This window comes from Cetorhinus maximus, chromosome 14 (genome assembly GCF_964194155.1).
Source record: "Cetorhinus maximus chromosome 14, sCetMax3.hap1.1, whole genome shotgun sequence".
Classification (NCBI taxonomy): Eukaryota; Metazoa; Chordata; class Chondrichthyes; order Lamniformes; family Cetorhinidae; genus Cetorhinus; species Cetorhinus maximus.
The window spans coordinates 99,241-120,411 of NC_135892.1; the positions used below are offsets into that span (position 1 = coordinate 99,241).

Consider the following 21,171-nt stretch of genomic DNA (forward strand, 5'->3'; position numbering starts at 1 on the left):
GTGGGAAGATAGGGTGGAAAGTGGTGTGCGGAAGGGTCAGGGAAATGGTGAGTAGGAGGGTTGGGGGAGGGAAATGGCGAGCGGGAGGATCAGGAAAAGCGGTGAACGGTAGGGTCAGGGAGGGAAGTGGCGAGCAAAAAGGGCCAAGCTGAAGGCGGAGCGCAGCGAGTTGGAGGCGGGAAGTGGCGAGCTGGAGCCAAGTAGAAAGTAAGTTATTAAAAGATCGTAAGAGGATTTTTGGGCCAGTTAAGTTCACTACAGCCAACATATTTTAATAAAAAATTAACAAGTCAGGAACATAACTCACCCTTATTACTTGTTTTCTTATGCGAAAGTGATTTTCATTTAGCACATTTTGGCTTAGCATGCCTTCTTTAGGAACACCATAGGAGCACTAAATGATGGATAGCTGTAATCTCCTCCAGCCCAACAACCATCGGACATACTTGACTCTAGCCTCTAAGCATCTCCAATTTTAATTGCTCCACCAATTGGTAGTCATGCTTTTGTCTGCCTAGGCTCTCAGCTTTGGAATTTGATCCCTAACCCTTTCTGCCTGTCCACCTCTCATTCTTCCTTTCTGACACTCCTTACAATATACCCTTTTAGTTGTCTGCTTAATATCTCTTTATTCAGCTCAGTGTCAAATTTTGTTTTTTATACTGTTCCTGTGAAGCGCCTTTGAACCTTTTATTCTGTTGAAGGTGCAATATAAATCCACGTTGACGTTCTTACAACTTGGAGCATTAATCATGACAACAAGTAGGTCTATCAGATAGGCATCATTCATCACTAAAATTACTAACCCTCTTAGAAGGTTTATTATCAGCAGAAAGATCTTGATGCCTCCCATTAATTTCATCCAGCCTCATCTGCCTGCAGTCATCTGTCTGCAGTCTGTGATACTGTCAAATCACAATTTTTTTGCCCTCCCGTATACTCTATGCTTCTAAGAAATTGTGACATGGAAAACTAGATTATCCCCTATCACCTTGGGTCTGATTTTAACTTTGTAAGTGAATGTGTTTTGAGTGAGTTAAAATTGGGTCTTATGATTCTATTGAAGAAAGAAAACCCCTCGTCTAGCTTTTTGTATTACAACCTGTTAAGGTGTTTAGGGACATCTTACCTCCTTCACTATCTATCAGATGTTACTGAGCTGGATTGTGTTAATATCAAGCCCATATTCCTGGCTTTGTGGGTTTGATTCAAACAGACAGCCCCCTAATAACTTTATTTGTGGGGTAATGTGAATAATTTGTCCACAAAATGTTGTTCTTCCTAAATTGAGCAGATTACCTTCTTTAGCCTACTTGAAGATTTGTAGGATTTTTGAAGAAGATCTTTTTCTAGTTTTAGGCCTTCAGTCTGTTTTACTCAAAGCATTACGATGCTTCTTGAGGTCCTTGTTTGGCAGATAAAGTATCACCCTTCCATTATCTTTCCCTTCAGTGCTTTTTCTGGTAAATCATTTGGATGTCCAATAGCACTCTGCTTGCTATTATTTGTTATTTTGTTGTTATTGCCTGTCATCTTTCTTCTTCTCTTCCATCCTTTCTTAACAGCACAAATGCAAAATCTCACTCATGTCAGAACCTTTTAGTGTTTGACCACAGTGATGGAATATTCCACCTTGAATATTGTTCCATCTCAGTAGTTGATGGCCATTTCATTTTATTTCCGACAATGAGTACTTGTTTGCCTGGTACTTGCAGATGCTGAACTCTATGGTTAGTCTCTGAGCTCTGCTTCCATTTGCTACTTTACCCTGTGAATGGGTTTTTTGATACAGCAAATACATATTGTAAAGCTTCTGCCACATACAGTCTGGAGATGTTTTCAAAAATAATTTTATTCAGTTTTCAAAAGCATACATTCCAACTTATTTTCAGGTATATTTTGTGAAAGTGTACACTAACATCATTCTATAAAAGTCAGGATCTACATATATATTTTCTGAATCCATTGTACAATTTGATTGCATGGTGATTCAGGAATAGATGTTTTGATGCACCCAGCTTTCTTAGTAAGACTGTGCTGGGACAATGTAGGTTCGATAGAGTTTTTTTGCTCCGGATTTTCAGGTTATTAGTTAGCCTGCAACAATTGAGGGAGAATGAAAATTATTTTTACCCTTCCTCTTTGTTTTGTGTTGCTGTTCTGGGGTGGGAGCAGGGGCTCATTGTGTGGATGGGGGGAGAGGTAGGAGGATTGGCGGGGGAGCCCTGGAGTGGATTTCCAAGAACAGAAATCAGACTTTTATAAAGATAGTTTTGTAGGCAGAGTATTGTTTTATATTTATATGTAAAATTTTTGGGCAGTATGCTCTTCAGTTTGGGTTTTTATTGTGATTATTCCAACACTCAACAGTAGAGGGCACTGAACACCATCCTGGAGAATACTTTACTGCAGGATTTGAATTCATGTTAACCACATAGTTTAATTAAAGTCCAAATCATGATATTGAACATTGGAGGTTGGAGGAAAATTTGCTGGAGACAAATCATTTTATTTTTGTATTTTGCAAGCCCGCCTTTGCATGTGCCAAGTCCATCTTTGGCAATACAGTATCAAATTCACAAGCTATCCCACTGTGTATATTCGTATTTATCTTCCTACCTATTGTGCGTCTGTTTTTTTTAATCAAACATGCACTGTAGCTTTCAGTGTATAAAATATTTCTGTATACAGACGTTCTGTAGAATTCACAGCCCTTGCAAGGCAAATGCTGGCTTAGGGTGGGACTATCTAAGTTTGGAAATCCTAGTCCTTGCCTTGGGTAGGGAGTTGGGCTATACGTGGCAGACAGTAGTTTGAGAAATTAATTAAACCAATCTCCATAAGAATGCACATGGGCCCCACTGGTGGGACCAGACCTAGTTAGCATCCTGGATCGCAAAGTCCTGGACAATTGCCTTGCATTGCTAGGGACCAGTAGAAATAGTGTTGATTCTGCAAGTGCAGGTGAGTTTGGGGAGTTAGGGTTGGGAGAGACATGGAAAGATACATAAAACAAGTGAACATCAAGGAAGCATGACATGTGCTACTTGACCCCAGTAGCCTCATGCAAATGAAGCACAGGAAACGGACTGCAGAAACTCCAATGGGGATCATTAATACAGGGCACTGGCGGGTCTGATTCCAGCACAATTGGTGGGCTTGGAGCCCATGAAATTCTGGAATCAGAATATTTACAGAAATCTAATGGAGTTATACACATCTAGGTGGCAGTCAGCTGTGTTGCAATTCCTGTGACCTCTGTCCTGAAGCAGATTTCCCACTCTTGAAATTAATCTAACTCCACTAACCGAGGTGCAATTTTTTTCTTATCCTTCAGAACTGGACAGTGTAAAAGGCTGCTGAAGCTAAGTAAAAACAAAAGTAATAACAGGCCTGCCAAAGAGCTAGCCCAAGCTGGGTGAACAGTCGAGGCTAGGGCAACAAGCAGACTATGTTCAAATGCAGCAAGACCTGGACAATATCGAGGCTTGGACTGACAAGTGGCAAGTAACATTCGCGCCACACGAGTGCCAGGCAATGACCATCTCCCATAAGAGAGAAATCTAGCCCTCGCCCCTTGACATTCAATGACATTACCTTCGCTGAATCTCCACTATCAACATCCTAGGGGTTACCATTGATTAGAAATTGATCTGGACTAGCCACATAAATACTGTGGCAAAAAGAGCAGGGCAAAGGCTAGAAATCCTGCAGCGAATAACTCACGCCCTGACTCCCCAAAGTCTGTCCACCATCTACAAGGCACAAGTCAGGTGTGTGATGGAATACTGTCCATTTGCTTGATTGTGCAGCTCCAACGACACTCAAGAAGCTTGACACCATCCAAGACAAAGCAGCCCACTTGATTGTCACCCATCTACAAACATTCACTCCCTCCACCACCGACGCACAGTGGCAGCAGTGTGTACCATCTACAAGATGCACTGTATGAACTCATCAAGTCTCCTTAGACAGTACTTTCCAAACCCACAACCGCTACCAATTAGAAGGACAAAGGCAGCAGATATATGGGAACACCACCATCTGGAAGTTTCACTCCAAGCCACTCACCATCCTGACTTGGAAATATATCGTCGTTCCTTCACGGTCGCTGGGTCAAAATCCTGGCACACTCTCCCTAACAGCACGGCGGATGGACACCACACCACATGGACTCCAGCGGTTCAAGAAGGCAGCTCACTAACATCTTCTCAGGGGCAATTAGGCATTGGCAATAAATGATGGCCTAGCCAGCGATGCCCACATCCCATGAATGAATTTTTAAAAAGTAAAGCTACCAGCATTGGAGGAAGTGAAGAATTTCCTGGAATAGTGAATTACAAAAGAAGCTTCCTCATAAAACTCTTCACCCTGACCCACTAGAAACCTGACAATGCCCTAAAACTGTAGCTTAAGCTTTTACTCTCTCCTTTACAAGGGTGAGGGGGGACATATTCCAGCCTTGGCTGCTCAATTGCTCAAGAGTCATTGATTTGGCTATGGCACTGCAGAGTCCAAGAGCGGCACTAACTGTGTCTAGTGTGGCAGGGTCACATAACTTCTAGCATTCTTTGTCAAAATATGATGCTATATTGCCACCTGTGCCAATTCTGCCCAGCATGTGCACAAAACTGTCATCATAGAAGGTAGTACAAATACCCAGAAGGCAAATGACATGAGAAAGAAGGCTGAAAATCAAATATATGCAAAGGTGACTGCAGCAAAGACTCTGACTGTAACATCTTGTGAATGTACAGAGATCAGCAATACCAGTAGCAATAAATATGGTAAAGGGGCAGGAAACAAACTGGAATCCTCAAAACCTGTTATCAATCCAGACTATGGCCTGCTCACTTTGTTTGGATTAGCTATCAAATAATATGATGACAACACAAATGTTTGCTGGTATCAAACAATGTGATGTGATTCATCAAGCAATGTGATTGGCGGGCGGAGCGGACATCGCAAACTGGTTTCACAACACCATAAAACCGATTTTTGGCCTCCTTGCCATATTGTCCACTCACGCCACCGAACACGCCCAACGCTGGCGGGCACAGAAAATTCTGGCAGAAACTCCGAGCCATTTGAACGTTATAAGCATATGGAATAAAAGGGAGAGTTATCAAGAAAAACATTGTTCTTACTGTTGGCGATATAGGTCTCAATTACTGATAGACCAATTTAGCCTACTGACCGACAGAATTATTAGATTGGAGAAGAAAGGAGCAGTTTTCCAATACATTGCACCTAGTAATGCATCTGGTGCTGCCTATGGACTAGAGTGTGCGTTTCCAATGCTTACCTAGAATGAGAAATGCCACTAAAGATTGTGTCTGTCTATACCCAACAGGGACTTTTCCACCACAGAACTTATTCAAAATAAATCTCATATTTGGGAACAATATGCTAATCTTGGGGGACTTCAGTTCAAAACACCCGATGTTGGGTGCTCCTCAATGCTGCAGTCAAAAAGCTACTGAAAGAAATCTTGCATTTATATGGTGATCTCAGGACATCCCAAAGTGCTTTATGGCCAATGAAGTACTTTAGAAGTGTTATTGTTGATTTGTCTCGGAAGACCTTGGGTGTCTAGTAAGAGTTCAGGCTGAGGCAAAGATCTTTCCTTAAAAGTACTTTTATTTATGTAACTAACTATATACAAGATTACAAAATATCAGGACAGAGCTACTGCTCCTCTCTTAGAGAAAGATGAGTGAGAAGAACCTGAGTGATCTCATTATGACATAGCTCCTTATGCACATGCTCAGTAGCTGTTATTAGATTCATGTTAGAGTTAACCCTTTACTCTTCGTCTCCCCCCAAGTCTTTATCCCTACATTATTATATACATATCCTCCTACACATCCCTCCAAAGCCTCTATTTTTAAAGGCACAGTCTCTTTGGTGGTTTCACCGATCTCCCTGAATGTGTATAGAGTTCTTTTTGAGGTTGTTGCGGATCTGTTCACTCCGAACTCATTTCCTGAGAGTTTTTACTCCTTGTTTCCCTCATTAGTGGTTCTGCAGGCATGGCGTCCTCCTGAGGATCAGGGTATGCAGCCCATCCTGCTAATGGTTTCCTGTTTATTGAAATCAAGGCACTGCTGTATCTTCGGATGACACGTGTTTCAGTCTGGAACAGATACGATCTTGGTTGTTGTAATTTCTCCATTATGGTACCTTCTCGCTGCTGGTCTCTAACCCACACCATCTCTCCCTTTTCGAGAGTGGGAAGGTTGTGAACCCTGTGTGGTTGATTGAAAGTGCAGGCTCGGCCTGCTCTGTAATCTTCTTCCCTTTGTCTGACACGACTATGGTCTTCCACTGTGACATTTGGTTTCAATGTGTGGGGAGGAAAGGAAGTTGTGTTCTTAGCTTGTGGCCCATCAAAAGCTTGCATGAGGAGAAATTGTTCTGCAACGGTGTAAAGCGATGACTGAGCAGGGCTAGCTCAAAGTGTTCATTTTTTCTAAGTAGATCTTTAAAGGTACATACGCCTCTTTCAGCCTTGGTTGGCCTGAAAGTATTTCAGTGAGCTTGTGACAGGGCCAAATCCATATGATGCTGCAAAGGATTGGAAACACTCATTGGCGACTTGTGGCCCATTGTCATAGATGACAGTGTCTGGAATGCCGTGTGTGGAAGACATCCTCTTCAGAGAGGTTATAACAGCTTCAGAGGTGAGGCCATGTAGCTTTTGCACCTCTCTCCCGCAGAAATAATAATCCACAATCATGAGAAATACTTTTCCTTTGAATTCGAATAGGTCCATACCAAGGCATTCCCATGACTTGGATGGGAAAAATGAGGGCAGAAGTGGTTCTATGCTCCTGGCTGTGAATGGTACAGGTGACACAGCTGGAGACCATGGCCTGAATACTATGCTCCAAAAACAGGAGCAAAACGCGCATGCGCCAACGTATTATAGGATGCGAAGACATCAGGTCGCGTTCTTGGCATCATCATGCCAGTCTGGGATCATACAGTTAGAGGACAGGTCTGGAAATCAGGAGCCAACCCACACTTTGCAAACTGAAGGTAATATGCAAGTAGTTCTCATTAAAAAGGCAACCTACTGCCGTAATACGTGCAGAATGGAATAAAACACTTTCGGAGTGGGATTTACGCCAGCCATATTTCTCGTTTGTTCATCAGGCGGGCTGTAATGGTGGGTTGTCTGATCTGAGGGCAGAGTGAAATCTTAGCTGTTCAGTGTTCTTTGGCCACTGGATGTGCCTTGTGGAAGAAGCAGATGTGCACTGACTTAAATTCATGATTTAAGAACCTGAGACCTCATACAGAGAGGCACATTTCTGCATTGCACTGCTGAAGAGGCCAGAGTGACCCTTTAAATTACGCTCTGGCGAGCTCCAATGCCGGATATAGCGCCCTACTATGATTGAGCGGGATACTCTCAGTCTGCTGCCTGGAACCCACCCAGCACCCTTAATTGGCCCAACTGATGCTTTATTCGGCGTCTTTGGGCGGCAGGATCAGTAGTCTGAATGCCAGCCGCTTTCAGGTACGCAGCCCACGCACTGGATTGGCGTGTATTATTTAGATCCATGTCTTCAATAGAATGTGGTATATCCGGCCACCATGTGGACTGTTGTGCTCTGGCCCGACACTTGGAATTACTAAGATGTGCTTGTTGAATCTTCTGGAGGACTCCCAGGCAGAGAGCGCATGGTGCCACCAATTGCTCATTTTAGACCAAGGGGTCATCTATGCTGCTAATGTGGCGACATTGTTCAAAGTACTGCCTCAGTACAGGGTTCCAAGCAATATGCTGTTGCCATCCATCAAGGCAGTATGTGTGAATCTGCATACATTCTTCTTCTCACCTTTAAGCCTCTTGAAATTCTTGCAACTTCTACTCTGTTGCTGTCGAATATCAAGTGGTTAATGTTATGAAGGCCTTGAGTTCCTTAATGAAAATTTTATCTTCTTGTTCTGGGTAATTGGTGGGTATCCGTGACAGAGTGTCACGGTTTGGTATTTACCCTGCACATACTCCATACTAGCGTCATATCGCATGAGCCTCAATCTGAATCCCTGGCGTTTTTCCGATTTCCTTGGTGTTCAACAAGGTTACCAGTGGTTTGTGATCAGTTTTGATCTTGAATTGTAGGCCCAAGACGTAATCAGAAAATTTTTCACATGCTCAAGTCACTGCAAAGGCTTCTTTCTCTGACAGCATAACATTGTTCAGTCTCAGTTAAGGACCTTGATGCATAATAGACAGGTTTTCTTGTTCCATTACTCTGGATCTGGAATAACACCGCTCCCAGTCATTTTGCCCTCGCATCCACCACTACAATAGTTGAAAGTTCAGGACCATAGTGAGCTAGGATCTCCAAAGATATCAATAATGTTTTGATTATTTCAAATGATTGCTAAGTCCAGTACATGCATGATCTTGTCACAAAAGCTGCCTTAGAGCTTCATTTACTTGTGCGAGGTGAGGTAGGAATTTTCCCAGTTGGTTAACCATAGCCATAAACCTTTGTAGTTCGGTGCTATTCCTGTGAGGCAGGAAATCTCTTGTGGCTTTTGACTTCTACAAGCCTGTAGTGATTCCTGTTGCCTGTATACTGTGGCCTAGGAATTTTATTGTGATTTTGGAAAACTCTCACTTCTCGTTGAGTGTTAAACCAGCATCTTGCAGTGTTCTTAATAGTTCTCTTATACTTTGGTCATGTTCTTCCTTAAATGTCATTTATGTGGCATATGACAGCTTTCATACCTTCTAGTGTGTTGGACATCGTCCTTTGGACATGATGCCAAAAGGCAGATGCTTGAAACAGTAACGTCCAGTGGGTGGTTAGAAGTTTTGACTCCTGATCCAGCAGTAACTGCCAGAATCCACTGTTACATCGAGCTTAATAAAGATTGTACTCTTTGCGAGTTTGGCTAGGTTCTCATCTACCGGCTCCATCAGATGTATTTCTTGTTCACCAGCCTTGATCAGTTGCATCGGGTCAATGCTATTTCAGATGGAACCATTTAGTTTTGGAACTGGTGCCATACCAGAGCACCACCTGGCTAGTTTAGTGACTGGTGAAATAACCCCTTGTTGAAGCATCGTCTCAATCTCACTCCCATTTTAGAAATGGGTGTGGGACCTTTACCTTTCACCACCTGTCCGTAAACAGAAAAATGTTTTGAATTGTTTCTTTTTACTATTGCCCAGCCCCTCAGTTTTTTGTGTGATCCAGTTTCTACGAATAACCCCGCAGCAAACTTGAGGTAGGATGAACTCAAAGGGTTAGTTTATTGCACACACTCAAAATGTGAAAAGGAGAGTTTGCAACTTCCCCTCGGCACTCATAAAGTAAAGAGGGATAGAGAAAAGGAGGTCTTGCCGTACAGAAAGCACAGAGAAAAATAAATATTGGTTCACGTGAGTTCCAGAGTCCAGAATCAAAGTCCGTTGAGGTATTCCTTCATGGAGGTCGGCAGGCTGAAAACCAATGTTGTAAAATTCACTTTTCTGGCGGTGTTGAATTCACCAGATGAGATAGGCACGCAGAGATGAATCAGTTTGGTAGGTAGTAATACAGAACTTCCAGAAGAGGCAAGGTAGATGGGGCCAGGTGTACAATCTGGACCAGAGCTCCATTGGTGCAGCTTGCTAGCCAAATGTCAAAGCAGGGGACTGGGCTATGCAGCTCAGCAAGGAATTATTAACTTGTTCAACAAGCCAGAGACTTGGGTCACGTGACCTTACCTTTCCACAAGATCTTCAACAAAGGATGTTTATCCATTGTCTGGAATTCGGCTGGGTCTCCAGGACAGCTAAATGTCCCTGCCATCATGGGTTAAAAGGAATGTTTGAGAAGTCTTTGTTTTAGTAGACTTTCTGTCTTCGCTGGCAAGCCTGAGTTATGAAATACAAAAGGCTTTCGATGTAGCTCCCTTTAAAGTTGGGCTGTGCAATCCCCATGTGATTGTTAGTAGCTCCTCGGAGAAAGCGAGGTTTGCGATTTCCAAAACTGCAAAGTGGCTTCTTTTGTTCTGGGGTCACAACAAAAACTCACAGACGGAGGATCAGGCGTTGTAATGATCTTTGTTCAGCCAAGATCCAGTATTAAATTAAGAAATAGGCATGAGGATATATTTTTATAAAAATGCACTGTGTGAGGGTCTGTTCTGCCAGACCTCCCAGCCTCGGAGAGAAAAACGGTATTCGATTTCAATGTTTCTATGTAGTATTGTGAAAGAAAAACCAGGAGTAAAGAAACATGCATTCATTCTCTCATTCACTCTGGAAAGTCAAACACACAGCTAGCAGGAGCAATGGCAGTTTCCTGCTGCATTTATGAAGTTTAATCCTGGGATGGGGCATCAGAAAGGACATTAACCTTTCCTGCAATGTGGAATGTTTAGGTGACCTGGGAAGATTCAAAATCTATCTTTATTGGGGAGTCTATTCGGGGGTTAGAGTTCTGAATTCTTCACTGTTGGGGATCAGACATAAGCAAAGGCATTGTTTTCAGAACTCAGTGCCTGTCCAGTTCCTGATTATGTAACTTCTAAAGGGTCTGGGGGGTTTTACAGGATGGTTAGCATTCAGGAGGTTAATAATGGTCAAGCTGTCCTGGGCTATCTGTAGGGGAATGCTGGGTGCCTCACTCAGTAAGTGCAAAGTCTGTTGATCACAGGGCTGACCTGTTCTTGTTATGCTTAGCCCATCCCTGTTCACCTTGGTAACTTGTGGGTTCAGTTGTTCATACCCAGGCACTGTGGTCAAGCTGAGTGTCAGGTAGTTGGGGGTTTTTGGCTTTTTTCAGGATTTCCAGTTCAGTGTCCAGCTCAGATGCAAGTGCAGTTGGGGTGTTCCAGATACTATTGCTAAGCACTATGGGTTGACACTGCAACAGGCAGTTAATCTTCCGAACCTGGGTCAGCTTTTCTGGGCCCGGATGATAGGAAAACTGTCTTCTGGAAGGGAGCTCTTCCACATCCATATTAGTTAGGGCTACAGTGATGTAGCCTGATTGTTATCGGGCATTTTAAATGCAGTGGGCAGCTCTGTCAGGTTGCCTCACAATCCTGCATTAAGGTGGGTGAGCATTGGGTCCAATCTTGCTGGAATCTCTCTGCTGGTCAGTTGGATAGTAGGCGTTTCAAAGTGGGCTTCACCTGTGTCCCCCTACAATCCATTGTTACTGTTGGGTGTTTTATCTTTTGTTTTGGGAATGAGTTTCCTCTAGGCTGTTCCATATCTTTTGGAGCACCACTTTTCTCTGGTGGATGGTCAGCTTTCGCTGCACCGCCCTGTGGCTTTTCAACTAGGTGATGCATCACCCTCACTCTTTCCAGGTTGATTTGGGAACTTTCCTGGTCTCCATTTAAATTTGCCATAAAACTGTTAGCCAAACCAATCAATGACTTCTTAGCCTGTGCCTTTGGCTCGGGAGTGGATGCTCTCCTAACTCGTTCCATGTCCCCTTGAATGCTTCTACCATCACGTGGAGGGGCAGCTCCGGCTATACTCCGTTGTGGCTTTTCAACTGGGTGAGGCATCTCACTCTCTATCAGCTTGTCTATTTGGGGACTCCCTTTGTCCCTATTTAAATTTGGAAAGAAGGTTTCTGCCAGCCATACTTCAGACAATTCCTTAACTGTTTTCTTTCCTGTTTTAATAATTTGCCTTCCTTCAGGCTCTTTGGCTATGTGGGGCATCTCCCTCACTATCTCTTTTCCTGCTCTGGGACTTCTCTGGCTCCTGTTTAATTCAGGAATACCCTGAGAGTCTATTTTAAATTCTATTGACCCTTTTAATTTTACTGGCCTGGCTTTGGCCTAGTTAAATTCAAGCGGCTCTCGCTCAATGGTTATGGGTTATATTTCATCCTTTTGGGCCTCAGAACATTCCCCAGCCTTCTGTACTCCTGCAGATTTCTGCTTGCTGATGCTGGCCTCTTCTCTTTTCCTAGCTAACACTTTGCTGCCAGCCAAATCATTTCTGAGGAGGAAATTGATTGCTGCTACTGGTAGTTCAGGGACGATTCCTACTGTGACTCAAGGTCACACTCTAGGTGGACCCTATGGAGGTGTGCAAACACAGTTCCTCCTCTCATTCCACAGATTATTGCTTTGGCCCTCAGGGAGAACTTGGGGAGGGGAGGGCGCAGTGGGTGGGGAGGGGTGGTGGGGTGGTGTGGTTTATGTTTCTCTCCAGCATTAAAGACTGCTTGGTTACTGTGTCCTGGAGCAGTACAACAGCCTTGCTCACATCTTGGGACAGATATGGGGACATGGTTCCTGAAAGGACACAACTCCGAAAGCTCTCTGAGAGTTTGTCTGGCTTGGACACGCATTATGCCATGCCCTCGGGGGCTAGTTCCTGCAGCGAGGGTCTTTGCTGCACTATCCATTGGAGCATCCTTCCGGGGACCACTCTTCTCTTATTAGACCCACAGGCTTTTCTCGCAACTTCCAGCATTCAGTGGACTATTATATTACAATGGGAACACGCTGCTCTCCGGGTTAGGTTAAAAGGAATGTTTGAAAGGTATTTGTCTTAGTAAATTTTCTGCCTCCGCTGGCAAACCTGGGTTATCAAATACAAAAAGTCTTTGACGAGGCTCTGTTTGAGTTTGCGATGTGCAGTGGCCATCCCAACTTCAAAGTTGGTAGCTCCTCAGAGATAATGAGATGTGAGATTTCAGAAACTGCAAAGTGGCTTCTTTTGTTCTGCGGTCAGAGTCAAAAACTCACAGAGAGAGGGTCAGCCATCTTCATAGTCTTTCTTCAGCTCAGGTCCAGTTTTAAATTAAGAAATAGGAATAAGGATGTATTTTTATAAAAATATAGTGTGAGGGTCTGTTCCGTCACACTGGGCTAATTCCCAAGATGCTTGAAATTTCCTGGCCACAAGCCAGGCAAAGAGTCCAGTGACCCCAGAAATGAACAACTGATCAGGCTGTTGAACTACCTGGGAAAACCACTGGAAAGAGTGATCATATATCCCCTCCAGTATCATCTCGAGGCATTGACTTCAGCTGAAACCAAATGGGATTCTTTAGCAAGAAAGTATTGACATTGGGAGTGTGCTTGGAAGTGAAAAAGATTTTCCACAAGGTTTGGTTTAATGGGCCACAATAGCTCAACATCCCTAGTGAACCAATTTGATGGATATCAAATTTCCTGGCAGAGTGCAAATTAGTGTTGTAATGGGGATATAGAGATTTCCAAGAGGATTTGCCAATGATGGGAGTTCCCCAGGGGTCCGTTTTAAGCCCACTCGTGCTTTTTATTTTATGACAACACCCAAACAATGGATTGGGCCTTGCCCACAGTTTGGGCATCCTCCATGAGTTCAGCAATAGCAGTAGAAAAACTCTAAGGATGCTTAGATGATTTGGACAAATGGACACTGGAATGATTAATTCTGATGAACTCCAGAAAATATATTATGTATTCTCCAAAAGAAGGAAGCATAGGGAACATGTTGTGATGATTGGATTTCTGTCATGTCTAATAAAATGCATGAAACTCCTGGGCATAACTTTGCAGAGGGATGTGGCTCTGAAATAGCATACTATTGACAGGCTGGGCTGATGGTGTCATTTGTGGAGAAAGCACGGAGAAGATCAGCCACGAACTGTCACCAGTTGCATGTGCCCAGTCCTGGAATACTACAGCTGGATACACAGTGAGTCAACCTCAGATTGTAAAGCCATCCAGTTTTGGGGTTTATTCTCACATGTTCCTTAACCTACAAACAACCCAGAATTGCATAAAGGCAACATTCCATTTCCCATGCTTTATCTGGACAACATCTGTGGATTTCTAACAACTAAAGAAAACTTCTGCAACACCTGCAGAGGTACCTGTACAAAAATAACTAATCATCGTTGTCACTACTGACAGGACAAAGGAGGGAACTCATGCTGGTACGTTTGCAACACTGAGGGCCCACAGTAGATGGCAGACCTAGATAATATTCAAACACTAAGTGGACTATGGCATAGGGGTCAACTGAATGGCACTAAAATCCAAACACCTGTCAGTATTGATTGTCACAAATTACAGAATATCCAAATGTGATAAAGGAATATACAATGGGCTATCCTTAGTCAGCTCCCAATGATGCTAGCTGAAGCAAAAATAAGCATTGCAAACAAGTGTGCAAAGAAGAAAGAAACCACAGGTTGGGTAAAACGACCTTCCAGGTTAGATTAAGCCTCTATGGTTCATCTTGGACATCTTGGCTAAATTGATTTTATGAACTTATTTAATATCATTTTGCACCTTTATTGTAAAATTGCCTCATTACTGTGGTATCTAACCATCTTTGTATCATAAAATAATAACTAGTTTGTGGTTGTGGCAAGGCAGTTATCGTACCCAAAGACACCACTGCAGTAGCTTTTAATGGGAAGTGTCCCCAAACCAACCATCTTCAGCTGTTTCTTCAGTGATCTTCCCTTCATCATAAAGTCAGGAGTGAGGTTATTCGCTGGAAATTCTTGAGTGTTCAGTTCCATTCATAAGACTTTCACTAATGAAGTAGCACGTGCCAGTCTACAGTAGGATCTGGATAATAGTTAAGCTTAGGCTGGCAAGTGGCAGGTAATCTATGTGCTAAATAAGTGCCAGGTGATAACCATCTCAAATAAGAGAAAGTCTATCTATCCCCTTTGACCTTCAAAGGAACCACCATCAGACCGGAAGCTCAGTTAGACTAGTCATATCTGCACTGTGGTGTAAGATCAGGTTAAAGACTGGATAGTCAATGACAAGTGCCTCACTTCCCAACTCCTCAAAGATGCTCCATCATTTACAAAACCTAATTCAAGATTGTGAATACTTACCAATGCTCTGAGTGGGTGCAGCTACAAGACATGTCACCACCTAGATAAAAGCAAAATACTGCGGAAGCTGGAAACCTGCAACAAAAATAAAAATAGCTGGAAAAACTCAGCAGGTCTGACAGCATCTGCGGAGAGGAACACAGTTAACATTTCATGTCACCACTTAGGATTGGGCAATTTGCTTAACTGGTGTTGCTGACACTGGATTTAAAATCCAGCCCCTCCTCCACTAGCATTGTGCTCTGCAGATTGTACAAATTATAGGATGCACTGAGCAACTCATCAAGATTACTTTGACAGTACCTCACTCCTATGATTTCGACTAATAATAAGGACAAGAGCAACAATGTCGTGGAAAGACCATCCTCTCCAAGTTGCACACCGTGCTGGGGACACATATATTTCTGTTCCTTCAGCGTTGACCAGTCAAAATTCTAGAATTCCCAACCTGATACATTGTGGGAACACCATCACAAGAAGAACTGCAGTGATTTAAGAAGGTGACCATCCTCTTGGGACAACTAGAGATATGCAATAAATGTGACATTGCCAGTATCACCAAATCTCAAACTAAATGAAAATAAACCTTTAACAGCTGTTTTCTGATCTTGGTAGCCAGAGTAAGGGTTAAGCTACTATCTGCATCATGTTTCATAATTCAGTGAATATGTTAATGAAACAGGAAAAGATAACTGATGGATTAATTACAAGCTGTGTTTCATAAAAACTCATGTGAGACCACTGAGCTACAGTTCTATCATGCAACTTGGTTGTGACTTATATATTAATTGTCACCCAAGGGTAACTGCCAGGGAATTCATTAACATTATACTGTACAGAAACAAATTAAGAGGGGAGAGGACACTGAATTATTGAAGAATTGTGACAGATTTTGAGGTTAGAAAATACAGATGTACATCTATAGCAATGAAACACAAAGTTCTCCAGGGCTGCTCCGTGAAGTTAGCTTAATGTTCCAACATTGCCACTCTCCCCTGCAATGCTGGCTGCTCTATTTGTGGCTCTGTTTGATTTTCCCTCTTGAGCTTGAAATGTTGAGTCTTATCCACCAAACCATTCAACTTTCTAGAGCTCTTGGCTCACAAAATTCAAACAGGATAAACTAACAGAGCCAGAATAGAATTGGAAACAGACTCAGTTGCTTTGGTCCTTGCCAAATAAAGACTTTTAAGGGACTCTTACTTTTCTCACACTACAGATTTGCAGATTTACAGAAAGTGAATTTATGAGAGGATGGTCATTCCTGATTGTACACTGTGTTAAAAACCAAATATTATTATATTCCTACTGGGTATTTAAAGATATCGGGCAGGATTTTCCCTGCGGGCTTCAGGAGCCCAACGTCAGGGTCAAATCAGGGTCAGGAGTCTGTACTGTGTGGGAACAGTCTGTGATTTTCTCCAAATTGACCGGTTAGTGACCAGAGGGCAGGCTTGCCATCCAATTAACGCTGGCGGGCAGGCTTGAAGCTGGATTGCCAATGTGAGGCCCTGCAGCACTGAAGAAGCAGCAGGCTGCTTTGTCATGGAAGAGAGGAAGAAGGCACCTAAAGGGTGGAAGGTCTCCAACTTTTTTAATTTTAAAATAAAAAATACCCTTTGCAGCTAGGCCACCATTATGGAGGGGCAGCGCCTCCAAAGAAAAATCTGTGGCTGCAGCTGAAGCCAGGCAGGCGGGCTGTGCCTTGGATGATAGGAGAAATCAAAGACTTTTTGTTAACAGCAATAAGAAAGGATGCAAAATCTAAGAAAATTAAGAAGAACAAAGACAATGTAAAATTCAAAGTACCGTGTGGCAGTTACCTATATATGCTAGTCATCACGGACAAAGAAAAGGCTGAGAAACTCAAACAGTCACTGCCTCTAGGTCTGGCTGTAAAAGAGCTGAAGTAAGGAGCTAAAATCTCTAGATGTTGTTCAGATTGTATTGAATAAAAAAAACTACGAAAGCTTTAAAGAAAACACCTCCAAGGGCCCAGAGGCCAACTGAAAAATTTCCAATCAGCCTCTAATAATAGGCCTTAATGGGCCGTTAAAGAGCCTTGATTGCCTACATTGATTACTTGCAGGAGGATAGCCTTGGCTGCTGCCTCCATCCCTCCTCCAAGAAAATGGCCTGGAAGAGGGATGGTGCTAGTATACTGGCACATTGGCCAGCTGCACAAAATTCCAAGCCCACGTATCTCTGTGCTCAACCCCATCAGGGCCTTCAATTCAAGCCCATTGTAGTAGCAGCATGAAATGCAATTATCAGCCATTTTTTAGTTTTTCTTTGTAAATATCCTATAACACGCACCTTTGCCCTATCTATCAAGGCAAACAGACGGCCTGTTCAAGTGCTGTTTGGCAAATGTTAATAACAGACGTGTGAATTATGTAACTTTTAACAAAATGACTTGCTGCCTTTTGGGTTCTGAGATTTGCAACTTTTTGTATGAGGAAACCATAGGTATAAACCAATGTCAAACTGCCCTGTTATGCAATACATTTATAAAGGAAATCACATAATTAAAAGTCACTGAAGTATAATTACAGCTTTTTTAATATTCAATAATCTGTATTTCCTACTTTCAATGCTAACTTTTAGGCCTGAAATTTCCTTAATCTGCCCCAGGGAGTTGGAGTAGGACTTCTACCTGTCATGACTTCATTTGCATTTGTTGGGTCAGGGATCATTATGTATTCATTTTGGGAACCATGCCAGTAAAGGGGACCCCACCAAAGGCCCGAAAAAAATTCTGGCAGTGTTGCATCCAAAAGGAAAAGCCTAGAAAATGACTGAGACCTGCAGTTCCTAGAGGCCACACCCTAAAATGGTATGGGCATACAACCTAATAGGAGGTAAAAATTCCTCCTAACGGTCCTCTTGCCCTTGTCACCAGTACCCCGAGGATTATTGCCACCCTTCTCTGTCAGCTTCTCAGGGTGATGGAATCTGCAAAGAATGGTAGGAAAATACCATCTGCATTGTAATTTGCAACTGGCAGGGAGGATAGTGGCAGCCAACGACTGTCTTAGCATGAGCTGGGGAGGAACATGTAGGTTGGCGCGGTGATGGTTAATAGGTCCCACTGCTCCATTCTCCCTCTTGATCTCCTGTTATCCTGTCCAATTTGGAGCAATATAATATCAGAAAATTGGCGCTTTGTACTCTGCAAAAAAATCACAGTGTGTGTACAATTTATGGTTTATGTTGTAACAATACTGTAGCATTTAAACATTATGATGCAAACTCAAGGAAAACATTTATAATGTTGATTGAGTCACTCCTGAACCTAAATCCTTGACTCACCAGGATAGAGGATCATGATGACGTCACTCCTATCTTCAACGAGCAGAGTGACATACTGAGGTACGTTTATGGTGAATACTTCCTGTCAGAACTAATAGAAGCTCAAGATGAAACGACCCATGCTGCTGTCTGTGAGGTCAGTGTTTAGCTTTGCTTTTTTATCATGTGAACAAACACATTTTCAAATTTGTTTAAAGAGTGTTGTGGATGCGTTGCATGGCAACAGGCTTGCATTATACAACTGATGCAAATACTGATAGGGGATGTAGGAAAAAAATGCCAAATAGTTCAGAGGGATAAAATTAAGAATTTTAAAGCAAGTAATGTTAGTAAGAGATAGTAATAAATATCCTGTTCAAAAAGGGTCCTGTACAAAAATAAATGAAGAACATAATGACACCTATACCTTAACTTAAGTTAAGTGGGAAATCAGTTGAAACTGGCCAAATGTAAATTAGTTATGATTTCCAAAGATGCAATAACCTCACAAATTTATGGCTTGAAATATACCAACATATAAAGAGCATTAAATAATATGTATTTCTTTGAGGTTTTACAATAAGTGTGTCTTTCTAGACATGCCTTATGCTAAGTGCTTCATGAGGTGTAATATTGAGCCAAACAAACCAGAATGCCCCAGTGTGTGCTAAGTTGACATTAGAGTTCCTCTGTTAAATGTGAAAAATCAGTCACACTTCCGTCTCTTGTTTGCCATCCCATATCCCCTGTTTGAAAGTCTGAGTCCATGGATGTCAAGTGAGAACCAGTTCAGGCATGGCCATGATTCATTCCACCGTCTGATAGCCTGGCAGAATTCACAATTTCGACTGGCTCATGAGGGATGGCAATATACAAGAACACTGCGTGAACCTGGGTAACTGTAATTCAATTACATGGATCAGATCCACCACAGAAATGTGACATATTTGAAATTTAAGTTCTGTGTCATTACAATGGTCTTTTCCTCTCCTTGTCCTCTCACGTCCACTACCATTGTTACTGTAGGATATTCTGCAACTGCTTTTCATTGAGTTGAAAAGCAAATTTTGGCCCATGCTGGACCAACACATTTTATACATATTGCATGCAATTATAGGTGGCTCTTTATGTTGGGGAAATGTACACTGAGTCAGAAAACAAAATGTTTACTCTGTATAATGTGCTGAATTTTCACTGGCAGACATACACGTATTGAAATGAGGACTGCATTCATGACTGCCTAATAAAAGGCTCAAATGAATTTAGCGGTGATATGCGAAAATGGAGCGTGGTTCTTCCCATTGCTAAACTTGTGATGGTTGCACTCGTTTTATACCTGTAAAATTAGTGGAATATTGTTGAAATTCTATCTTGATAATCTTTTCAATGATAAATAAATCAGTAAATAACAACAATAAAGGGATGAATTTGTGGTGGCTGTATGATGGCGGGCAGCCAATTTGCATTAAGACCCCAATTAGGGCAATTTTGTGATCTCTTTGCCATTTGCTTGTGTCAGAGTGCCCTCCCCACCCCCACCCTCATGTGCAAAGCCTGCCAGCTCACTTGAGATGGCCTCACTGTGGGCAGGCTAGGGGACATCAGAGCCAGATGGCTGCATACATGAAAGGCCACAAAATCAAGGCCAAGACTGACCCAGCTGAGGAATCCACCCCAATTCACCTATCTGTCTAGATCCTGGCTATTAATTATGTGCAGGCCTCCATGTTGAGGTGCTCTCATGGTCTCTGACCTGCATCATCAGCGCCTGCCTCTACCAATGGGCCTGCCAAGGCTCCAGAGTTGACGACCCTCTGATTGGAGCCAATTAGGAGGCTGACTCTTGAAACATTGCGGCACTGGCTTTGCTGCCGGAAAACGCGTGCTCCGGACCCCCATTTGGCCCTGATATTGACGTCCCAAAACCCATGGGAAATTTCTGCCCAAAGTTTCTTTGTTCAGAACTGCAAAAGAAGCAGTGATGATACCATGTTACTTTCATGTGTCATGCAGGTAAACAAGGCTGCAGTGGGGTTCATAACTGTGTGCAGTGAAGTGAATGTCAACCTATTGAATGAGTGCTTTGATTTGCGTCCATTTCATGGTTTTCGTAAGGCTCCTGATGACCAGCCATCTCCAGCAGCACAGCAGCCAGGTACAAGTTTTGTTCTTGTCTCTGAGCAAAAGCATAAACCAATAACTATGTTAATATAAGGACTGGAAATGCAGAGAATATTCAGCAGATCTGGCAGCATCTGTGGAGAGAGAAAAGAGTTAACTTTTCAGTTCAACAGCCCTTTGTCAGGACTTGAAGTACTTCAAGATGTAACAGGTTTAAGCAAGGCTGGGAAAAGGGAGGGGGGAGGATGGCGGGGGGGGAAAGAACAAAAGGAAAAGTCTGTGATAAGGTGGGAAAAAAGAGAGAGATTAACAAAAAAATGATAGTGTAATGCAAAAAGAAAAGATAACTGTGTGAGAAATAGATGTGTCTAGATGAGGTGTATACATGAAGAGCAGAATCATCAATAGCTGCCATCCAAAACAAAAAAGCACCAAAAGCAAAAAGAAAAAATGGGGGCAGAGATTATGATCTGAAATTGTTGAACTCAGTGTTGCGTCTGGAGGGCTGTAAAGTGCCTAGTTGAAAGATTAGATACTTTTCTTCGAGGCTAGATTGAGCTTCATTGGAACAGTGTAGGAGGCTGAGAACAGAAAAGTCAGAGTGGGAGTGAAGCGGAGAATTAAAATGACAGGCGATCAGAAGCTCAGGATCCCACTTGCAGACTGAACAGATGCGTTCCTCAAAATGGTAACCCAATCTGTGTTTGGCCTCCCCAGTGTAGTGCAGACTGTATTGTGAGAAGCGAATACAGTATATAAAATTGAAAGAACAAGTAAATCTCTGTTTGGCCTTGGTGAGTAAGAAGGGAGGAGGTGAAAGGGCAGGTCTCGCATCTTCTGCACTTTCATTGGAAGGGGAGGCAGTGTTGGTAATGATTGAGGAGTGGACCAAGGTGTTGCAATGGGACCAGTCCCTTCAGAAGGCTGAAAA

At 42.8% G+C, this 21,171-nt stretch overlaps 1 protein-coding gene across 1 annotated transcript in view; it reads left to right on the plus strand.

The window, feature by feature from the left end:
- Positions 1-21,171, plus strand: part of cfap61 (cilia and flagella associated protein 61) — a 216,307-nt gene that overhangs the window by 29,581 nt on the left and 165,555 nt on the right. Inside the window, exons 7-8 of the mRNA XM_078557547.1 lie at positions 18,144-18,276; positions 20,133-20,274. Of these exons, the coding sequence (XP_078413673.1) occupies positions 18,144-18,276; positions 20,133-20,274 (275 nt within the window). The remainder of the gene's footprint in view (positions 1-18,143; positions 18,277-20,132; positions 20,275-21,171) is intronic.